This window comes from Passer montanus, unplaced genomic scaffold (assembly GCF_014805655.1).
Source record: "Passer montanus isolate IOZ18808 unplaced genomic scaffold, ASM1480565v1 scaffold12, whole genome shotgun sequence".
Classification (NCBI taxonomy): domain Eukaryota; kingdom Metazoa; phylum Chordata; class Aves; order Passeriformes; family Passeridae; genus Passer; species Passer montanus.
The window spans coordinates 6,962,616-6,985,925 of record NW_024358722.1 but is presented as its reverse complement, the minus strand read 5'-3'; the positions used below and the strand labels follow the sequence as shown (position 1 = coordinate 6,985,925).

Genomic DNA, 23,310 nt, shown 5'->3' with positions numbered 1-23,310 from the left:
GGATTGAACAGCTGTCCTAATTTTAGATGCTCACTGCATTTATAAATACATCAAAGATGATCAGCAGAGTTTTAAAACATTAGGTAACTGCTCAGCTGGGACCACTGAGTGGTACCCAGAGGCAGGGGCCAATGCCTTGTTTAAAAGCCAGCAGAATCCCCAAAACAAGATAACCACACAACATATGTACAGTCAAGGCACTTGTTGCCAGGAGAGTACAGAAGTAACGGGCATGAGCAGCCTCTGGCATTCTTTTGAGTTCTTGGATTCATCCTTGGTAGAAACCAGGGACATGTCTTCCACTTAAAAAAATTAAACCTTGACAGAAAACTAGTGCTAGAAGCACAGTATGCTCAATGACAAATGAGGAAGAGAATGTTTTTCTTTTGTACTTTGAGCTGACTGCATTCTGAATGGCAACTCAGACATGGCAGTTTCAGAAAAGCCCAAGTGTGAGACTAAGTTACCCCAATGTAGCAACTGACAGGGAATAAACTCCAAAATAATTAAAAGAAAGCAAACAGGTTTAGTTGTCCGAACAAGGAATTTTAATTTTAGGTCAACTATTGAACTAGGTCAACATCCAGTTCACAATGTCTACAGATAGTGGGCATAGCCAGTCACTACGGTAAGTTTATTGAAGCACCAAGCTCCACACAAGACTGTAAAATACATTTTAAACTAGTAAGAAAGCTTCTTCAAGTCAACAATACTATTAAGGGCCAGAGTTTAAGGACTAAGTTTTCACCTTCCAAGCTATTTTAAGACAGCCAATCCATTGCATAAGCAAACCAAACTGCTACATACTGAAACACAGAGCAGCAACTGCATTGAACAATTCCTGTAAATAATTCAAGGATACATTGAAACAGTATGGGTAAATTGTAATTTTTTATTGGAAAACAAATATACAACTTGGAATGGATTTGAGGCAAATCGTGCCATAAGCAGATTTTTTTGAAAATAAGTGGCTAAACAAAGTTTAAAAAGCATAGTAACAAGAGGAGAAAATGTTTTCTGGCACAGGACCAGCAGTACAAAAAAAACTTGTGTACGAGTACCTGGATAAATCACCCGTTTTGCATTAGTGCAACTTAAGTTTCATATTGTTGACTGTCAATCGTCTACAACGTTAAGACTCCACATTTCAACAACATGTTACAGGTATGGCCACAAACAAGTTACTGTGAAGTAAGCTAGGAGAATGACTTTTACAGTGCATTAGCCACATAACATATGCTATTCACATCATTTTATCCTGCAGTTAAGCTGCAAGAGTCCTTATCCTCCCATCACAGAAAGCGGTAAAAACTCCTATAGGAAAAACTCCTATGTACTCGAGAAGTAGAGCCAGCATGTTGCTTTAACTAAGGATCAGCTAATGCACGGTAAGCCCTAGCTTACTTTATGTAACTTGTCACACTAGTCATACCTAGGTTTCCTAGAGAAAGCTACTTTTTAATAGACAATCCAGATGTTCCCTCAGTTAACCAACTTCATCTAACTTTAGATGTGCAGAAGGGCTTAAATATCCAGAGTAAGCCACATGCAACATTTGTTACTTAGATCAATTTTCCAAAAATCAGAACAATGACAGTAAGATAAAGGAGAAAAACATGGAGGAATGGCCTTCTAATTACTATACATGCATAATCTTTTGACAGTAAGGGAAAAACCTTTTACAGATAAGTTACAAACAGAGAAAAGGCAAATAAACAATTTTGTACAAGAAATTTAACACATTCTGTACAACGTCTTCACTTCGCTGTCATCATTTGTACAAACTCTGTAAAAGGAAAGAGTTGCATAAGTTATTTGAACGAAAAAAAATCTGAATTGTAAGATCTGAGAAGTGACCTTACTAGTGCTGAACATTGTTTCAAAATTGCATTTTCAGGTACATTCAAAAAAACATCTTCAAGACAGTCCTCTTTTCAGTAATCACACCTAAACTCTCATATTTTTAATGACAAAAGGCCTTTATTCTTCCATAAAAGTTGGTCCCTCAGTGAGCTGGGGAACAGCCCTACTTCCAAGATAAAACATTACAGGGTCCTATGCCCACAGACTTACAGATGGGGACAAGACATCCAAGAATGACTAAAAGATCACTACAAATTGCACTGAAGTGACAATCAACTAAGTAAGTGTAGAGGCAGACTTGGTGTTGGTTTGAACTTTTACTTTCCAGAGTGGAATAGTTAAGTCTTACTATTTTATTTTGCCTGGCTGGCTTTAAGCAACTGATTCAATGCTTAGTCATAAACCATTTCAAGTTAGAACCCACAAAACAGGCTTCTTCATTCATCTTGCTGAAACATAGTTTCAGGTACAATAACGACAGGAAACCCAGAATCTAAAAGCAGTTAACTGGTTGCTCAAGTTTTGAAAGAGCAACTGGCAACAATAGGGACACAGACCCTCTCTAGTGCCATTCCCTGAACAGCCTGCTCAAACACAGTGATGAAGCAGCAGCTTTGTACATAAAAATTACTTTTCACAGATGTCCATGTACCCTTAGGCCACAATGAAAAAGGCCTCACAGGGAAGACATACGTACACCTCAGAAACAGCACAGATATTACCTGAAAATACCCTAGATATTTTCTGCAACCAGTTCAAAAAGTCAAAATGAAAACAAGCTTAGTGTGTCTCGGCTGCAAACAACTGTCTAAAGGAACTCCTGCTTGCACAACTTGATTTATGGTTCAATGTCAGGAAGAAAGAAAAAAATGGGAAGAAATTACTGTTGCAGCTGATTTACATGAAATAAATGTATTTAAAGTATCTTCTGAAGGTCTTGAAATTTCCACATATTTTAGAGGCTTTCCCCTTTTGATTAGCAAGTAATTTTAGAAGCATTAATGACAAATGGGTGACATCCACAGTCAGATCAACATGCATTAGTTAACAAAACAGTACGAACAGTACATGAACATCTCCAGACAACTTGCTTATTCTAATGGTCATTAGACATCATTAGATTTACAAAGCCAATTCTTACACTGTACAGCCGAATAGTTCTTTTCTGCCTTTGGCACAAAGGCAGCAATAACACTCAAACCCACTGAGAGGTACACAATGTACATATTAATTGAACATTAGCTTAAAGGAACACTGTGTGTTCAGATGAACTTGCCTGAACAGTGCCCTATTTAAACTTGGTGTGGCTATCAGCACCTGCACAACAACAAGCATGAGAAGTGCCACACAAAAAGAATCAATTATCAACTCCTTACCTTCATAGTTTACTTGACCATCACCATCAATGTCTGCTTCCCTAATCATTTCATCAACTTCTTCATCTGTTAGCTTCTCCCCCAGATTTGTCATCACATGACGGAGTTCTGCAGCACTAATGTAACCATTACCATCCTGGGAGGAGAAAAAGGAACACTGGAATAGACTTGCCTAAGGCCTAATGACTTAACTATAACTTAGGAACACTGCAGAGCAAATTGAACATTAAGAAGTTAAGGCAGCCTTAACCACCAGCATTCGCACAAGGTACACGAGAGCTGTAAGTGTACCTTCAGCATTGCCCAATGTCTGTGGGCATTGTAATATTATCTTATAATCTCTGACTGTCCTATTCTGACACGTTTTTAAACCACTAACAATGCAATCAGCACCTTTTGCAACTTCTCAGCTGATGGATGCCTATTAAATCACATGACTGTGGTTCAAGTGGTGATTTCTTAGAACAGAAGCTACTTATCTGATTTGCCTGTTTCATGGGAGTCCAGCATAAAGCCACGAGGACGTCAGAGATGACTTTTACATATTCCAGTACTAGCTGGGACACTGAATATTGAAGTACTAGTGTACACTAACTCCACTGATGTTCTCCTCCCCACACCCCAAGGCACCTCATATCATGTTCTCAGTTCCAAGGTGCATCTTAAGTAAGCTGAGTAACTTCAAACTCTTTTAGCAATTCACTTAGCAAGGACTACATGAAAGACTTACAACATTAACATTATAAATATTTAAAACAATTTCCTGCCAGTCATGTGGAAGTATTTCAGTATCACAGCAAGCAGTGCTTTAAATTGTGTCACTTATTACTAGCCTGACAACTGATCTAACTTTCCCATACCACCACAGCAGACTGAGCTTTAGGGTGACTGGCCAGCCTAGAGGCTCTCTGTGACAGGACTGCAGATGCCCCTCAGATCTGTGAGAAAGCACATTACAATCACACTGAGTTTTCTTCACAGAAATATTCCAGGCAGACATTACAGTACCTTGTCAAAGACACGGAACGCTTCTCTAATTTCTTCTTCACTATCTGTATCTTTCATTTTTCTTGCCATCATTGTCAGAAACTCTGGGAAGTCAATTGTGCCGTTGCCTGAAAGGTTGAAAAGCCTTTGTTAGAAAAACATGGTTTAGGCACTTTATTAAATTACTTATTAGTAAAGTTCTTACCATCAGCATCTACTTCATTGATCATATCCTGTAGCTCTGCTTCTGTGGGGTTCTGACCAAGTGATCTCATCACTGTCCCCAACTCCTTTGTAGTTATAGTACCATCACCATCCTTGTCAAATAGTGAAAAAGCTTCTTTGAATTCTGTACAAAACAAAAAAAAAAGTTAATCCCTTAAGCTTTGAAGTGTTAACAATCAAAAATTCACTGCTACTGATTGTTGCAAGTTACAAAATTTTATTTCAATCTTTTAAGAAAATTTTGGTATGCTGCTCAGCCTGCTGTAATTGCAAAGGCAATACGGCAGCATCAGTATCTGAAAACACACCCACCAGTCTACTGATGAACCACATGTTGACCTAAATTAGGACGGAAGGTCATCCATTTCCAAAAGACTCAGATGTTTGTTACTGTCTATCTTGAATAAGGGTTCCTAATATGGAGCTAAAATAGCTGTCTGCAACTACAATGATCTACACCCTTGGTAGGAATTCCATCTCAAAATAAAACAATATGGAATTGCTATGAGAAAATTGAAAACGGTACTTTAAAAGTACATATGCTACAGCTTAATAGCACTTTTATTACTAATAGAGGAGATGAGTCAACGGAAAAAGGTATTATCAGAGCAAACTACACCCAAGTTCCTCAGTACAAGCCACTTCCTCTGGACACAGATGTCTGGACATTGTATGCCACCACAATTGCTCAAGGAGGAAAGCCACCGAGTCTTCATTCCTGAAAAGCTGCTTACAAAACTGCTTCAGCCCTACTGTACCCTGAAACAGCCTTGACAGAAGTGTTTCTGACTAGTTCTAAGACTGCTTTGCTGTGTTTCAACACTACCTCTTAACCCCCTACAATGGCTGTATTGTAGCCAGGACTATTAATACAAGCATAACATGTTTAATTGTGCAGTCCAAAAATGGAGTTGGTTTTAATCCATGCCATCTGTCTTTGGCCACAGACCTTAAACCAGCTCACTGGACTGTGGAAGCTCACACATACATGACAGCTAAGCTTGAGCATCTTGTCTATTTCCTTGCAGACTTCAGATCCCTTTACAGCTTTCAAGCCATCTGAGAGATCACAGCTCTGGACAACCTGTCAGCTCAAGGATACTCCTGCATCAGAAATATTTCCAATAACTGGTTTGTTCAGCATTTCCATGCAGCCAGCTTTCCAGATGGTGGGTTTCCCAGACCAGAATTAGTCACAGTAAAAGTTGTGTTTTCACATGACCTGAATGAAGCCTTTACTTCATACTCTGAAATCCTGAGGTGAGTACAAGTTGAAAAGTGTTAAAAATTCAACTATAAAAATAGTTTTTTTGTAGTTCATAAATGCAGCTACAACACCACAGTCAAATCCCATAGAGGAAAAAAACTCATACTCTTCTACATTTAAGTCTGAAGTGCTCCAAGAGCCAACTCCATCAGAAGCAGAGCAAGGCTACCACAGAACCAGTAGAAACAGTTTCAAGCTGATATGTATAAATCACAAAGCAGAAACAAGTAGATACAACCTGTACCTAAAAACACCTTCCAAATGGTCTTTGGGGGCCTAGTTACAGTTATCTTGGAGGCAACAAACAGGTTTCTGAGGGCTCAGCTCCTACACTAGGGAAGGAAATGGTTTTGGGTCAGTCCTAGTAGAGATATTCACAGCCTATCATGGCAGAACTTCAAAATGGGAAAGTTGCATCCTCATGAAGAGTCAGTCAAGGGCTCAAGTGTTATTCAAAACATTTAGCTGTTAACCACTTCACCCTTGATGTGGAAGTCAACCATCACTAACCCAAATGTAAAGCAAGACTTCCCAGTAGTGCAGTGACCCTGCTTAGACAGGGCACTACTTTATTCATATATTAAACTCAAAAACTTGCTTTCTGCAAGATGGGCATTTTAGTGATGTATTCTTAACACTTGGAAGGAACCATTCCAAGGACAACTCTACCCTTCTTTCACTCAAAGTTGCAATACGTTAAGAAGCAACCAGCTATAAATCAAAGAAAATAAAGCAAGTTGAAGATTAGCAGCATATTCCTGGTTGAAATGCTGAATCAAGTTAAGAATATCATTAAAATACCTCCCTAACCACTTCCAGGAACCACCTCCAGTAATTAGAACAAAGGAGTGACAACATACACAGATGCAGTTAGACTAGAACAAGAACAGCCTGGTGCAGCTTTGGAGGATTTGCAGCCATGGCTAGTGAAGGCACTATGAAATACTGAAGTTTAGTGAGCAACTCAATTCTGGCATCCTGCAACTTAAGGTTATAAAACATGCCTTGCACTCTTAAACACCTTGATTACACACAGCATGTAGAGCAAATCCTCTTTATTCCACATTTCTCCACCCCAAACTGCAAATGAAAATTCTCTGCTAAGGCTACAAGGTTTTGGCCTTTCCAGCCTTCTGAAAAACATCCTGCATCCCAAGAAAAAGACTACTTCCAGGCCCTGTGAAAGACATGCTACTCCAACAACATGAACTCTAACAACCTAGCTCAGAATATTTTTACCCATAGCATCTGTGCACCACATCACCTTTTCAAAGTAAGTGGCAGCCTTCAGTGACCTAATATGTTCAGTGAACCAGGACTACCATATCCACTGCTACACAATTTAGTCAGCTATGTCTGGAACTTTTATAGGAGAATGTCAATTGTTCTCTTCACAGCTACCAGGACCTCAACACTTAAACATGTCTATTTCTACTATGACAAATTTTAAATTACTGTTGCGGCCAAATCCCCAAGGGAGAACCACAGCACACTAAAGGAACAAGACAGTGAACACCATACATAGGCCTGCTTGTACACAGAGCCCATTTAGAGCTCTGCAGTCAAGGGCAAGGATAGCTCACTTGGCCAGGTGGCTTTGGGACAAAAGCAGCTTCAGGCTACTCTGCCATCTGACCACCCAGGTAGTCCTGACCCCATTACCTCTGTAATACAACACCTAACCAAAGGCAGAGCCACTTGACTTAGCAACTTCAATTCTTACTGAATGAAACTGCAGTCATTATTACCATTCTGTAGCTACTCGGCTTTCAGGATCAGTCTTCCACATAAAATGTGGAAAGGTTTTCACCCCTACCTCCACTGACAAGAAGCTTCAGTCCAGTATGATCAACATGTTGCACAGGAAATGCCATCTGGGACCTTTAACAACTGTACTGTGATGCTTCAAAGCAGAGGGGGGAAGGATTTAAGCCCTGGACAAGTGGCAGCTTTAAGCACTCCTGTCTTCATGGCAATGTAATATTGCCTACACCCTGCAGTACCATTTCCTATGTCCACCTCCAAACCAAACCCCTGGGAAGCTCCATTAGAATGGTGGTGGATCGAGTTTTTCTAGCCAGTCTCTGTAAAACATTTAAGCTGCACCTCTAAGAGTCTTCCCATGCAAGACCACTGGCCTCCAACAGCAAAACTAAGCAGATGAAACCTTTCCTAAGCAGTACTGAGAATGATTCTTTCACACACCACCAGTGAGCTTATGTTTACACATCTGAGGTTCATGGTTTACTTGCAAATACATTTGCTTAACAAAACTTCATAGCTGCCCAAAAAGCAGCAGGCCTTTTCACACTACTAAGATATATTTTGAATCGTTCCATGCAGTTGAAAGCCTCTATTCCAGTACGACAGGCTCATCAATGCTTACTTTTGCCTCTGAAGAGTAGATGAACATTACTGAATAGCTGAAATTTACACTAATCCTGAGGCAATGTCAATAATCTCCCTGACTATATTCCATAATTAGCTACATCAACTAATAAAGCTTCTACAATTAACAACTGGAACAATGAACCATTGTTGGAAAGACAGCAGTGACAATTGATAAAGCTGCTCTAACTAAAGTGATCACAAAACCCTTATGCTATGTAGGCCAGTTCCCGAAAAAAACCAAAAAAACCCCACAGGCCAAACTAAAGTTGAACTAAATTTGGCTTGTGCTTACTTGTAAGACACTACCATGGCAACAAATAAATAGACTAAGGACTTTCCACAAAACCATAATTAGTCTCCTTTGAGTAAAAGCAAGCTTCTAAAGTCTAAAAGCTACAGAAGAATGTTCTTAACACTTCAGATTTGGCAATTATGGCAAAAACAAACCAGCTCATAATGACACTTCTGTTTAATTCAGTGTCTTCAAGAGCTACACCATAACTAAACAGTAGTATCTCAGAGGCTGCTCTTTGTATGCTTGAGCTGGTACTGTTAGAGTAGCAGAACCCTAACATCCTCTAAAGTAATTTCACATGCCAGTTATGCACATTAAGACTCCCCAGTATTAACACTATACACTTGTCAGATCAAAACCATGAAGTTCTGGAACATCTATGGCAAAGCTGAATTCTGTATTACCAGCTTTAAGGCCCATCTACTACTGAAGTTAAGATCAGTCTACTGAGAGCAATGAGACAGGTAAGTTTGTGCAGCCTGCATGAGCAGGACGTAACAACCACAAGTTTTTGCCATTAGTAAATGGCTGCCAATGCACATAAGCCATTTCTAGAGGGCCAATTTCAAGTTATAACAGATGCATATTTATTTAAGCATTTCAGAGCAAGTGCCAGACCATCAGAACAGCACACACACAACACTTGTGTCCAAGTACACAATACAGTTCCAAATATGGAATATCAAGAGTTGTCATCATGAAGCCAGTCTCTGCTGTCATCAGCAAGAGCCACTCAAACATCTTCACTGACAGGAGACAGCAAAGTAAATTATTTTTGCCTTCTGTTAAAAAAGCACTGCAGATTCCAAGCCTTCACCAGATCTGTTTTCATCCCCTGTGCCCCATCCCCGCATTCAGTCTGTGCTTGGGACAATTCTGCAGTCATGACAGAAGAATAATCAACAGTCTACTAGCCAGAAAAGCTGAGAGGATTGTTTAATTATATTAACTACACAACTATAATTCATTATATCCATGGTGCTTTTACAGTAGATAGCCTTTAAAAATGAGGTGACAAATGAAAACATTCCACCATACTACTTTAGTATCTAAGAAAGCTAAATATCTTGTGTAACACAGACTGTCACTGGATTAAGAGATGTGCCAGGTCAGGTAGGAGTAGCAACACAACACAAAAACCTCACCTGCAATCTGCTCTTCTGTCAGTTGATCAGCCTGCAATAAAAGAGAATATGATTACAGTTGTAGCAAAAGTTCAAGGCAAAATAAGACAGACTTGTAGAGGACTCTAAGTATGGTAGCTGCTCTTCAGAACTGATTTGTAGCATTCTGGAATAGTTCTAATAAAGCTCCAAAGTCATCAGGATTGTTTCCTAAGTAAGAACTGGCAGCCTTTTATCCTCTCCAGACCCTGCAATATCCATACACTCAAGTAATAGATTACCACGTGTATAAATCAAAAATCCATGCAGTGCTAGCAAGCTCAAGGCACACATGTCCCTTTAAAATACAGACTGGTTTTAAAACTCATTTACACAGCACACTACTGGCTTCAGCTTCAACACCAAACACTTTAGAGGTCTCAGTAATGCAGCAGTAACCTCCAAATGCCAAATTTCAGGCAGAGTAGCTAAATCAGAAAAACACACCCTTCACTAGAGTTAAATCATCCCCTGATTTACATGACACTTTACATCCAGGACCTGGCTGTCAAAGACAAGATACCAGCTTCAGTCCAAATGGGTAATTTCAGTGGCACACAGCCTGTCACCAGGTTTTTTCAGCCCGTTGTTTGCATTGACTCAGCATAAGGTAACACGGATAACAGAGAAAGGTTCTGTGGTCTATGACAATTTCTGCATCAGCTGGGTAAGCTCCAGTGTATACCTCATTCTCCTCTCTCACCAGTTTTGAATTCATTAGATTTGACAGCAATGAAAACCATCAATCTTTCAGGCCAAACCCAAAATGAACTTTGCTCTTGAAAGAACACCAAGGTGTCTGGGGACTGCAGAAATACTCTCCTTGGGTTCTCAAATCTCCCTGGATTCTCAAATTTGATTCTTCAAATTCTGGATCGCTTGAGTTGAGTTGCAGTAACATGGTAACAGATCTCCTTCAGGGAAACTTCCTGAGCCCTTTACTGAAGCATAAAACCCACTATAACACAGAAAAAGACATATTCACTGCTGAAATACACCACTGTTTTTTCAGATTCTTTCCTGTTGTGACCATTTAAGAAGCAACCCTTTTATAATTACTGCAATATTGACTGAAAAACTTTCTGTCATTAACTATGCCCACCAAAGTCTCACTCCACATTAGCATCTGTCAGGGAAAGACTTTGAAAAATGCATTTACAATACCTGTCAATTTTTACTTTGCCAGTTTCAATTACATTTTTATACTGCAAGGGAATATTTAAGTTAGCAGCTGCTGGTTATTCTTCCTGTAACAGAAGTGAAGGTGGCTGCTTGAGCAGTCGTACAAATGCTGAACTGCTCACAAAACCCTCTGTGCACACAATACAGCAACAGCCCAAGATAAAGGCCACAGACTGGCTGGGGCTCACCTACTTTAAGACTCAAGACCACACTACTGAGGAACTTCTAAAGCAGCAGACAATGGGAATTGGCAGCTACAGATTCATTTCTGCTGCAGGAAGTATTCCCATGCAGGTTCCACTTTTTGTAAAAAAGACTAGCATGGCAGCAGTACTGCTGAGAACAGAATTCAAAACTAAGCTTTGGGATGCAAGTGTTCTGTTGGTCACTTAGCAGAAGCCTAACAGATTTTTCACCTGGCTGCACAGTATCATTAACATAGACTCACACCTTTGCATGCTATTTACATTTTTATTGTTTGAGTGAAGAGAATGATGTGCTACATTTCCTTAAGATATTTATATCCACGGAAAACTGCAGATCAGATTTAAGCTGTAAGAACCTAGTTTATTTAGCTCAATACTTATGGGTTACCAAGTTGAGTCACATACTGCTTTATATAAACAATTTTATATAGAGACATGACATAGCAGTATGTAAGTTGTTAAGCATTCCCAAACTCTTCCTTCTTCATGAAGAGAAATTCTTCCAGCAATCTAAGACATCCTAACTATGAATTTGGATGAGCTCTGACAACACCTGTAAGAGGTGCAGTGTTTGAGAAGAGCACAAAGCTTATTAGAAGGCACAGGTATGAAGCGGTTGAAAGATAAGCAGGGAGGTGGGGCAAGGTTGAACAAACACCATCTGCACTCTGCAGTGCTGGGCTCTGCAGGCACTGCTGCGCAACAGCAGTAAAAGGCGGAGCCAGCGGGGCTGCCAGCTCCCTGCCTCCCGTGCCACCCAGGTGGAGGGCTATCAGCCTGGAGCCATGCCTGCCACTCACAGGCCACTGTGGCCTTCCTACAGGGGCCTCCGCAGCTCTTGGTAATGGTGCAGGGCACAGGCGATAGCGCGCACACCTCCACCCGAGCAACGCAACTCCCAGAGCTTAAACGCGGACTGCGAGGTGCCCATGCCGAAGGTCTGACATGCCCTCCCTGCGGCCGAGACCCACCCGAAACCCTCGTTTGATGCCATCACAGCTTTGACGTGGCTTTCTGTGATTCACGTTGCAGCACTTCCATTTTCACTGCAATAGCTCACATCCCCCCACGCCCAGACTGCGCGGAGGGCCTGACAAAGGAGCCGAAGCTCGCAGGCAAGCAGGAGGTGCTGTGTGCGGCCGATGCCGCGGCACACGCAGCCTCTAGAGGTGGGATCCATCACAGCCGCCCGGCTGCTCTGCAGTGGCCGGGCTGGGAGCCCCTCCAGGGCGCTGCCCAAGGCAGAGCGAGCGGCAGCGCAGTGACACTGCTGGCACCTGGCAGCACATCTGCAGCGACAATTCTGTTCCGGCAGGACTAACTAAAGAACAACGGGGCTAGACTGCATAGACTAAAATTACGTTTATGGTAGGCTAGCTTGTTTTGGGAGCAAATAATTGTGTCTTATCTAGAACGGGCAACACTGGACAGTCACAGGCTGAGCCAGTCTGGTGTGTCAGGATGAACTATAACCACATCCAAAGTGTCACCGTGCCTCCTGGACACACCCATTTTTACACAGACCTTGCTTGAAGATACTCCATTTTTGGTTCTGCACAGATGATGACTAAATGCAGTAAGTCTTTTGTTACTACATTCATTGCCTTTTTTTCCCCCTGCTTTATGGATGGTTTGCTGTGTAAGTTCACAATTCAAGCTACAGAATAAATTCAGGCTCTAGTCACCAAATTTCTTTGCTCAGAGACAGCATTTCAAAAAAAACCCCAAATTTTAAGAAGCCATCGTTTACATTAAACATGATGAGCTGACAGTAATTTGATTCCTCAGAAGAATATAATGAATGAAAAGACAATTCCACTCTACTGCATCTTCTCTTAATGCAGAGATAGCACTAAGTGGTCAGTGGTGCTGCTTTTGCAACAGAGTTGCTCCTTTTAGCACATTTCTCAGCATCCACTTGTTTAAATTTTAAAAAAACCAACAAACGCTAAACTCACATCCTTTAGACTGAATTTGAAACCATTCTCCGAATTCACAAAATGCGTTCTATTTCGACAGTGGATTACAATTCTAAACGCATCGCTAGTAATATTAAAAACGCAGTACTGTCCTCCGCAATGACCAAAACAGGAAGCAAAAACTGTTAGGGAAAAAAAAAAGCCCAAAAAACCACAAATAATCCCTTGTCCAACAGAGCCACCAACAGCATGGCGCTGCCACGGAATCGACAGGGGCTCCAAGGCGAACTGACAACAGGTCTAGCAAGGAGGGCGATGATGCAGCGAGGCACAGCCTGTCCCTCATCATCATGCTGCTCAGAAGCTGCTGGGCTCCGCAGTGCATTACTATGACCAGGCGCAGCACACCGAGCCGCCGAGCCGGACGGCTCAGGCTGCCTCATTCAGCCGCACCAGGCGGGAGCAGGGAGGGAGGAAGCGATAAGAAAGCAGAGCTGGTGCCATCGTGGCAAGCTCCTTTCCCCCCTCCTCCCAAGACCGCGGGTCCCCTCCCAGGAGGGACCGCTATCCGCCGCTCCCCCCGGCAACGCCCGGCGCCGCCTCACGGCGCTCCCGCCGACCCAGGGGCCGTTTGGATTTGAATTCACACCAACGCCCCAGGGCGGGAAAGGGACCCGGGCGGGACCCGCCGCCGTCGCCACCGCCACTTCCTCCCACGCAAACGGTGCCTCCGAGCGGGACCCTCCGCCCCAGCCCGAGCCCGCCGGCCGCGGCGAGGGGCAGCTTCATCCCTCCCCACACCCTGCTGCAGGCGACCTCGCCCCACAGCAGCCAACCCCCCCTCCCCCCCGCCCCCCATCCGCACCCAACTCAGCCGCCCCCATCCCTCCGCTCCGCACCGCAGCGGCGCCCGCCGAACCCCGCGGCTGCCCCGTGCCCAGGGACTCACCATGGTGGCCCGGCCTGGCTGCGGGGTGCGGTGGGAGCTGAGGGCTGCACAGGGCGCACGCTGCGCGACCTTCCCGCTGCACGGCTCGCCTCACACTGAGTCCTACCCGCCCGCCGGCGGCGCCTCATAAACCGCCTCACCGCCCGGATCGCTCCGCGCCGCTCCCTCCCCCCTCCCCTTCCCCCGACAGTGAAGCGAGTTGCGAAACGAGTCCCGGCTCCTCGCGCGCTCCTCGGCAGGGCACCCCGCAGCCCGAGGGCCGCTCCTTCTGCCCCAGAGCCCAGGCGCGGGAAGGAGCGAGGTGCGGGAAACTGGGGGAAGCAACGCTTGTGAAACGCGGGGGGACGGGGGGCAGGGAGAGAAGGGGGGCGGGGACCGGGGCTAGGGACTATTTCTCTGCGCGGAAGAGGATTTTAGGAAAAAATGCCGAGGAGTGTGGGGACTCCGTAAGGAGGGCGCTGATTGGTGGGTTCGTACCTGCAATGCGTCACTCGGACATGCACACTCTGGGCTGGGAAGGCGGGCGCCCCTCCCCCCGCCCGCAGTGCGTGAGGGCCGGAGCGGCCCCGCAGCCCCGCCGGGCCCCGGCCCGGCCGCGTCCCCCGGAGCGCCCGTGCCACGGCGTTCCCAGCCATTATTTCCGTGCTGTGCTCCGGAAAGCCTCACCCACACCGGGTTACCAAGTGAGACTCGCTCTGCATCCAGCGCGGTCCAGAAAAATTCGCACCTCGCGCTGCAAGCTAGGGATGCTTCGTCGCTTGGTAGCGTTGTTGAAAAGAATGGATTTCGCAGAATCAGTTAGGTTGGGGACGATCTCGGAGATGCTGGAGCCCAGCCCGTGGCCGGTCAGCACCATGCGAGCAGACCGTGGCACCGAGTGCCACAGCCAGGCTGGCCTTACACACCTCCGGGAGCGGGGACTCCGCCGGCACCGCGGCCCACTCCAGTGTCCTGTCTCCCTTCCTCTGAAGAACCTCTTCCACATGTCCAACCTAAGCCCCCCCAGTTAGACATTTTCCCTTTTCCTCCCCCGTTTCCCCTGCTAGGAATCGCCTATGCCCTGGTCCTGTACCTGAGGACAGGTGGCCAGCAATTCTGAGCTAAAATCTGGAGTCCTATAGGGGTTTTCTGTAAGATGCATTTGGACAAATGGCTCCCGGTGCAATTTTCAAACTTACACGTGTATTTTCAAAGATAATTAAACAGAGAGCTGCAATATTGGCTGAGTCCAATGACAGCAGATCTACCTGTCCTCTGTGAAAACCACAACACATTTTTGGGACCATAAATATATTATTAAACTTTGGGGGCCTGAGTTAAAGTTTTCTGACCTAAGTTTGAACACAAATCACAATACCAATCACATTTCAATGAAAAATTATCTACTTCCACATTTATTGAAATAATTATTTAGTTGATATTTACACACTATGTAAAAGTTTTTATACCTATCTGCGCACTGTCAGTACACAAACTAGAGCGATGGCTCTCACTTTGCACACTAAAGAGGTTTCACTCATCTCAGTTCTTCACTGTCTTTGGTTTATAGGCCACAGAAATAGGATGTGCCTGGGAAGGGACTGGCATGAACGAACTCATAAAAATTCTGTGGGTTTTTCCCCCAAATATTAATTCAAATTCTCAGGACTGCTTTCTTTTCAGGATCTTGTATCCCCTGAATTCAGAAACAGAAGAAGGCCTAGTTTCTTAAAATAATCAAGGACCCCTTAGTAAGAACAGTGCCTCTCATCCCCACTTCGTGTTCATAATGAAACACCACCATAAAAGCTGGCCTTCAGCCTTGAAATCTACCTGCAGTTACTGTTCTGTGATGCACTGGTTTGTTAGGCCCCCTTTACCTGTATTTATAGTCCACAAATCAAGCACATCTGAACTATTGTCTTTTCAAACTCTGATCACATTTTTTCAGTGTGTAATGTGTACCCAGATGAATAAAGTACTTCCCAGAGCAGGAAATGACTGCCAAGGTTGTTGTTACCCATGCCTCCTCCAACCACTGCCATTGGAAGTAGGAGCAAATCCCTGCCTGTGGTCAGGCTATGCTGGATGCAGACAGCTGAGCTTCAGTCGAATTTTCCTCCTCCCTGATGCCCCCTTTGGTTCAGTTTTGAGGATTTCTCTGACATTCCCAACTCCTTTACACTTCTAGAGGCGTGAATCTGTGCAGAAAAGTTCTTGACCAAAAAAATTCATCACCTGCTCTAGATCTGGGATAAAAGTGGCATAGCAGCGCTCAGGGTGCATTCCTGTCACACCCTCAAATCTGGAGCAGAGCAGAGCAGAGTGCTGGTGCATTTGTGGAGCAAAACCATCTCCTGTGGAGACCTTAGCCTGGGTCCTGGCAACAGAATGCCCACGGGTGCATGGTGCTGGGCCTGATGTGCCAAGACCTCTCCTGGGCATCTGTCTTTTATCCTCACATTACCTCAGAAAGGCAAAACATTGTGACACCTAGGTTGCTCAGGTGCCCAGGCTCAAGGAATCTGTTGAGTTGTTGTAAATCTGCATTTCTGTGAAACTGGTCTTGAGGGATTTGATGAGAAATTTGTGGAAGGGCTGTATTGAGATAGCAAATTCTGATTGAGTTTGTGGAGTTTGCCACTTCTCATCATGAGCATGGAGGCTCTAGGAAACATGAGGGCCACAGCATGAGTGACTTGTAGGCTCATTAATTATGGCTTAAGGGTCTGGTGAGGAGCAGGGACTTGAATGCAAGGGTCCCAGAGAATCTGACCACCATACTGTATGTTTTTGTGTATGTCCTTTAAAGGATTTGATATCTGCAATTTGTATTAAATTCTTCATACTCTTTTTAGTTATGTTTAGTTTTCTCTAAAGAAATGGTCATTCAGAGCATCCTCCCTCTGCTGTGTGTTTCTTAGTTCCCCTGGTTCCTTGATTTCTCTCTCTCTCTCTCTTCCATTTCTCTGTTCGTATGTGTCTCCTTTTTTCCATCTGCATTTTCCTACAGCAGCACCCATTTCCTGTGGGTTTCATCACCACCCCCACCCTGCTTCCATCTGTTGAAGAGATCAGCCACAAAGTTAACTTGCAATTACACTACCCGTGAAATTACACCGACACTTCCAGTGGCATTACTAAGCATTAAAGCGAACACCCTGGTGAAATCAATGCGAGAGGGAGGAATTTGCCCCTTGCATAAACGAGTTGTTGGCAACCTCAGGTATGTAAACCAGCAGATCCTCAGGTACACTGGGGTAGCCAGAGAGGCAGAATTGCTTTTCAGCATCCTAGGTGACACTCTCTGGTGCCTACACGTGCCACAGGAGGCAGGGAAATGCATCAAATGACCGGCCCCAGCTGCGGCTGCGACTCTGGCACCTCTGACAGAACAATAATGGCAAATGACAGCAATTTCTCTGTTGCAATGGTCAGGTATAGTTCTATCAGCTCGGTATTTTTAACATGATAATTTCTCTCTTTGCTATGTAATTTAATAAATTTGTCAATGTTTGTGATCTGTGCTGTTTTTCTTCCCCCTCAACACAGAAATGCAGTTTTACAGAAGTCCAGTTTAAGGATTAGGGCAGCAAATTAGAAAAGCAATTTGAGTTCCAAGGTTAGATGAGCTGTATATGCCAGCAATTTTCACAGTTACTCTTTGTGGTACATTTAATATTGTGTAAATGCAATTTGTTCTATCGTTTTAATAATACTTTAGTGGATCATTTCGACTGATGTATACAGAATGCTGTGCCATGGTACAAAAATGCTATAGCTGCTTCCTCAAGATTATTGTAATAGTTTGAACAACCTAATTAGAAATTAACTGCAAATTTTATAAGTGAATTTCTGAGATAAGAAGAAAAAAGTTCTCTACTTATCATAAGTACTAAAACTTAGCATTTAACTGCTGCATACAGAAGGAAAACTGCTCATGGCTGTTTTCCCATAGTGGGTCTGATTTTTTTCTGAACTTTTTCTGTAACAGAGAACCTGCCCCCCTGAGAAAGGCCTTTATCCTCAATTCCAGCTTTATGGGCATAAAACTAAGGTGGAAATCAATATTTATCTACCCAGATGTATTTGGAAGGCCCATTCGGCCCTCAGTAACGAAAAACTTAGTTATCTACAAAATTTTAAGGTGCTAAATGAGACATTTTGGCTTCTGGTATTCTGAGAGCATCTACTGATGAAACAACCCAGGTTGCTGAGAGCTGGGAAACTACCCTCACCTCACCTGGATGGCAACAGTGGATAGAAAAATCCAGAAGCTTATGGACTTTGGTGTTGGATGAGGACACCTCCTCTAATACAGACATGGTTGCGGGAATAACTGCAGTTTCTCCTTACATACTGAAACCCTTGTCCTGTCCTTTGTGCCTGGTGCCTAGAGCACTCACACCTGGACTGCACAGTGCCCAAAATCATGGGGCTAGCAATTCTTCCCCTAGGGAGTATGGACAGGTGATTCCTCCACACTTCACTTTCTGTGGGAGGTGCATAGACAAGAAGGCAGAAAGGACTGCATTACACACTTTCAGAATATACCTGTGGCTGTGTCAATGCTGAAGATGACCCAGACATATCCCAATCTGCTTTTAGGTAATTCAGACAGGAATACCAAGGCAGCTCTAGCAGTGTGGTGCCTTCACAGAGCATCAGACCCACGCGAGAAGCCAGGCAGGTTTGCAGCCAGTGGATACAGAGCTCTGTTGTTTGGATTACACTGCTCCCCTCCTCGAGCCTAGATGTTGTAAAGCTGATTCAGGTGACCTAAAACTGACTTTTAACTATATTGTGACCACTCACTAACACAAAACAAGACATGAGAGTCCAAAAAGGCAGGTAGGTGCACTCACATAAAACTGGGAGGCCAGAGGATGGCACAATATCTAATAATAGGCTCTAGACTGGTATTAAGAGTAAAAACCCACTGGGCCTCATAACATTTTTCTTTTTTTTTTTTTTTCATTTAAAAAAGATAAACAGTTGCTTCCATTTTATGAGGATATTTGATGTAACACTGTCCATAAACCTGCAGTATTTTCTGTGCTCCTGTGAGAAAAACCTAGCTCTAGGTCTTCATCTCACCAGTGTATCATTCTGGAAGATGAGAATGCTGCCTGAGCAGAGGCAGTAAGAGATCCCATTTCTAAACTGTGTTCTTGAAGTAAAAGAAGAGATGGCCCTCACACTAACGCTGAGCAAGATCTTACTTTTTCTGTGTTTCATTTTCTAAAATGCCTTAATAGGAGGGAAAACATATACCCCCTATTTACTCCAAGATAACAGAAATCCCACAGTCATCATATTTAGTACAGTTCTGTTTTCCCAGGACTGGGAATAATACTGTAACACTTACAAGAGGCAGCATAAAGTCCAGGAAATTGCAGAATGTATTCCAATATTTTCAGATTCTGCAAAGGCTTCTTTTTCTTTCCTTTGACATTCCTTTGATGAGCTGTAAGAGGAAGCCATCAAGAGTCACCAGCTCTCCCACCCAAGGGGCAGAAGCCTTCATCTGTGAGAAGCACCACCCAGTTACCCAGTTATTATCATCACAACTTGACAAGATGCATCCAAGCAACTGTTCAAACTTCCCCTCATGTGAAGATCTAGGAAGACAGTGGTCAAGGAAGTACTTGGTAATTCTCCATTTTGACAGGAAGAAATTAGAGGAAAAATATGTTTTTCTGGATCTGAAGACTCTTAGTTTTGGTAGATTTCTACATAGAAGGTTTTCATCCTAACATATTTTTTCTTTATTAACAAACAAAAAAGGACAGAATCATAGGTAACTATTAAAAAATTCCTGGGGGAGGCAAAGCAGTGCTTATAATAGAGTTATTGCTGCAGCCTTAATTAGGGCATGGTGCCAGATACCTCTGTGATGAAAAACAAATCAATGTAATGATGCTTTCCCATTACCTTTTTTTGGAGTAATTAAATGTCACAAAATATTTTCCATACTTCCTACTGGGGACCAGGGCATATGGGACTGATTTACAGCAGAAGTCAAAAGGATTTTCTTTAAAACCAGTGCAGGCAAACAGACAGCTGCTGGAACTGAAAGTTAAAATATATTTTAATTTTCACCACAGCAAAGGGTGAAACACTTATTGACTGTAAAATTTGAAATACAGTGTAGAATCTGACTAGATTAACTTAGTATATCTACTTCCCTTTTTCACCCAAACATACATTGTTTCACCTCAGCTGAAGCTGCTCTGGAAATTCAAACCCTGTCATTAAGTCTTGTGCTCTAAGATCCTGCATGTTTAAAGAGATTTATGTCCACACACACTGACAGCTGAAGAATCCACCTCTGTTGAATTCAGTAGGCTTTTCACTGGCTTTCTTTCAGCAGGTCACATCCTGAGCATCTTACTCACTTTTTCCTCTATTTCCACTCAGGCCTGCTTTCAGAGGGGTTTATCCAACACAAGGGCCGCTTAAATACTGAGCAAACAGTTCAGAATTTGGCTGCTTTTATAAATAAATGATTCAAAGGTTTGATTTAGCCCCAGATGAGCCTGAGCCACAAAAAAAAAATTGCATCTGGATCCTAACTGTGTCAACTCCCATGGCAGAGATTTTTTTTTCCCAGCCAAAGCTTGGCCTGAAAGTTCATGCAGAAAGACAAACTGTGAATCAGAAGCCTGCACCAGTGCCCCGGGTGAAGTGCGTACCAAGATAGCCTGCAGCCACATGCCAGCTTGCCATTGACCTTTTATCTGCATAAATAGTCGTGACCTTTGGGCTGCTCAAATTAGTGCAAGCTGCTCGAGCAGGCAAGTATCACAGCCCTCTGCTGCTCAGGCTGCATCTCTTTGCCTCTTCCCTCTCGTGCCATCTCCTTCGCTGGGCAATGAAGGCAGGTGGGGACATGGCACAGCTTTCTTACCTCTGGGGACAGCCTCTGCCTCGAAGGAAATCCACCACTGGCTGGCTAGGACCGTGCTAAAGCCTCATTACATCAACTCAGTGACACAGAGAAGACCAAGTTAAGGAGCTGACAATCCACCTTTGGATTGATATTTTTCTATAGGGGACAATAAACCTGCTTCTTGCCGTGCCTCTCATTATCTTCCATTACATCAAAGAAGTCCTAAGAGTTTTAAAATCAAAAGAGATAAGTTACTAACAAAGTAGTTATTCTTTTACTCAGCCTCAAAGTGAGTTGTTTTTCTTAAAAAGAAAAGGTAGATCACTAAATCACTCAATTCTACTTTTTATTCACTGCTGTATAGGGTTTAATGCCCATTATTTTCTCAGTAGACCAGAGCTAGCATGCTCTCTCATGTAAATAAACATTTAGTCCTATTTCAAAATGCATCACTTGTGTCCCTGAAACCACAGCAGATTTAGTTATTTTTGGAAACAGGTATTTGCACAGTTTTACAAGCACATTTTTTCCAATTGTTTAGAAGAGGTCCTTCAGTTTTTAATGACAATATTGACTAGGCCTGAGGGGAAGAAAAAATGAGTGGGATATTTTTAAGGATATAAAGCAGGAAAAAAATACAAACATTTTCAAGGTTCTCCAAGATGCTGACTGCACAGACACATTTCAAAGGGAGGTTACTATCCCTGAAATTCTTTCCAAAGCTCTTTTTATCTGACTTTCTTTACCCAGAGCTTTTTTCTTTTTGTCTGTTTCAGTCATGGGCTACCCGATCCCAAGTGTATTTTTCCACATCATGTACATTATCTGCATGATGCTTTAAACATTCAATTGACTCTTACTATACATCCTGGAGACATATTTAATTGCACCAAGCAAACTGCCAGGCAGGTATGAGACAGCTAATAAGTAGTCACTGATCCCCATGTTTTTAAAACTAGATTTGAGGGAGCCATCCTGCAAGTGAGAGTGGGAGCTGCATGCTGAGGCACGTGCCTGCTGCCTTTGGCAGATGTGTTGGAAGGGAACTAATTGTTCTGCTGCATCACGTCCTTCAGCTCTGCAGTGAAGTCTAACCCACAGCTGTCTGGGTGAGCTGAATTTCACCCTGCATTTCAGGAACATCTGCTTGCTGGAAGGGCTGCACCATCACTCATATGGTCCTCGGTCAGCTACCCAAAAATCAAGTGTCTCTTTCCCAGAAGGATGGTATGGAAAAGTGCCACAAGTTTGAGAATGAGTTGTGAGGATGCAAAAGCTGCAGATGCATCTTTTGCTGTGCAGTTGCAGGGGGTGCAAGAGAGGGTAAGGGCTTCTTGCTCCTGTTTCCGTGGGCAGCTCCACAGAAACAAGACCTTGTGCTCTCAAAGTCCATTTGCCAAATTACAGATCTCCCTTTTTAGTTACACCTGAGAAAGGGCATTTATGTTTCACCAGAGAAGCAAATGAAGGGAGGGCTGGGGGGGCTGGTCTGCATCCCTCTCCTCTAGAGCCATGGAGCCGCTTACATACAAGCTGTGCTGCAGCTGCAGGGAGGAAAAAATGTGGGCTACCCTTGCTGAAACATTGGCAGCACATCACTGTTTACAACTGGAATTTTTGCTGCAGGCTTTTACCAATGACAACTTAGGACAGGAATAGGAAACTTCACATGATGATGAGGTCAACTTTTTTTTGCTTGTCCAGTGCCCCTAGACGAACACAAAGCTGCTGAAGTTAAGATTTATGATTGCTTGCAAAAAATTGATCTTTAGCCACAATTTTTAGCTGGCTCTTTTGTGTTATCTTTTATAGCACTTCCAGCAGCATTCTCATTTGAAACTTTTAAAAGCAATTTGGGTTGCTTTCATTTGATCCTCATTTCTGCTCCCCCACTCGATTATCTGTGCCTGTCTAGGAACAATTTTAAGTTGACCCATTCTCAAGTAAATGAGAGGGCACTGTGTGTGTTTGCAAAGCATGTTTAACTTGTGTCTTTCATCTGTGATTAATATTAGATCTATTGAACTACATAAATAAGTAATTCACCTGCAAACCTGACAAACCAACAGTAATTTCTTCCCCTCAGAGTTTACAGCTTGCAGATATCTTTTTTAATGGTTTCATTTCCTTTTGGGTACCTGGAGATAAAGCCAGTCAGCTAGACAATCATGTGTGGAAGAGAGAAGGCTGCTTGACTGTTCTCTGCCCCAGCCCAGTGCACTCAACATACATAAACATGCATAAAAAACATAGACTGAGAATAAAATTACCACTTTGCATGTCACTTCTGCTGTCGTGGTTTGTGCATCAGAAGTGGACTCCAGCTCGGCCTTCTGGTTTGGATAACAGCCCTGTAAAATAATTTCTACCAAGAGACTAGAGGTCTGGTTTTGTTCTCATGCAAATGAAATTAGTGGAATTATATAAGCATAAAATCAGGGGCAAATGAGAGGAAACTCTTATTTGCTGTTTTGTGTTTTTGTGGAGTTGGGCTTCTTACACAGAAGGCAATGCTCTTGGAAAAGATGGAAAGTGTGTCGACAGGTACCTGGCCTTGGGGGGACCACAGCACTTCAGCCTTGCAAGCTGTGTGAGGCACACACACAGCTGGCTGTC

At 43.3% G+C, this 23,310-nt stretch overlaps 1 protein-coding gene across 1 annotated transcript; it reads right to left on the bottom strand.

The window, feature by feature from the left end:
• Positions 1–525: 525 nt before the first annotated feature.
• On the bottom strand, positions 526–13,984 carry CALM2 (calmodulin 2). Its single transcript, XM_039697980.1, has 6 exons — positions 13,824–13,984; positions 9,550–9,580; positions 4,432–4,575; positions 4,248–4,354; positions 3,240–3,375; positions 526–1,786 (listed from the first exon to the last, which is right to left on the bottom strand). Exons 1-6 carry the CDS (start codon positions 13,824–13,826, stop codon positions 1,758–1,760), a joined length of 450 nt encoding a protein of 149 aa, XP_039553914.1. The 5' UTR covers positions 13,827–13,984; the 3' UTR covers positions 526–1,757.
• Positions 13,985–23,310: the final 9,326 nt, after the last annotated feature.

Excerpts from the sequence above, each read along its gene's own strand:
- CALM2 (XM_039697980.1), bottom strand. Across the intron at positions 4,576-9,549 it reads GACAGAAGAGCAGATTGCAG|AATTCAAAGAAGCTTTTTCA; the intron begins GTGAGGTTTTTG and ends TGTTTTGTACAG. Across the intron at positions 1,787-3,239 it reads TGGTCAAGTAAACTATGAAG|AGTTTGTACAAATGATGACA; the intron begins GTAAGGAGTTGA and ends TTCCTTTTACAG.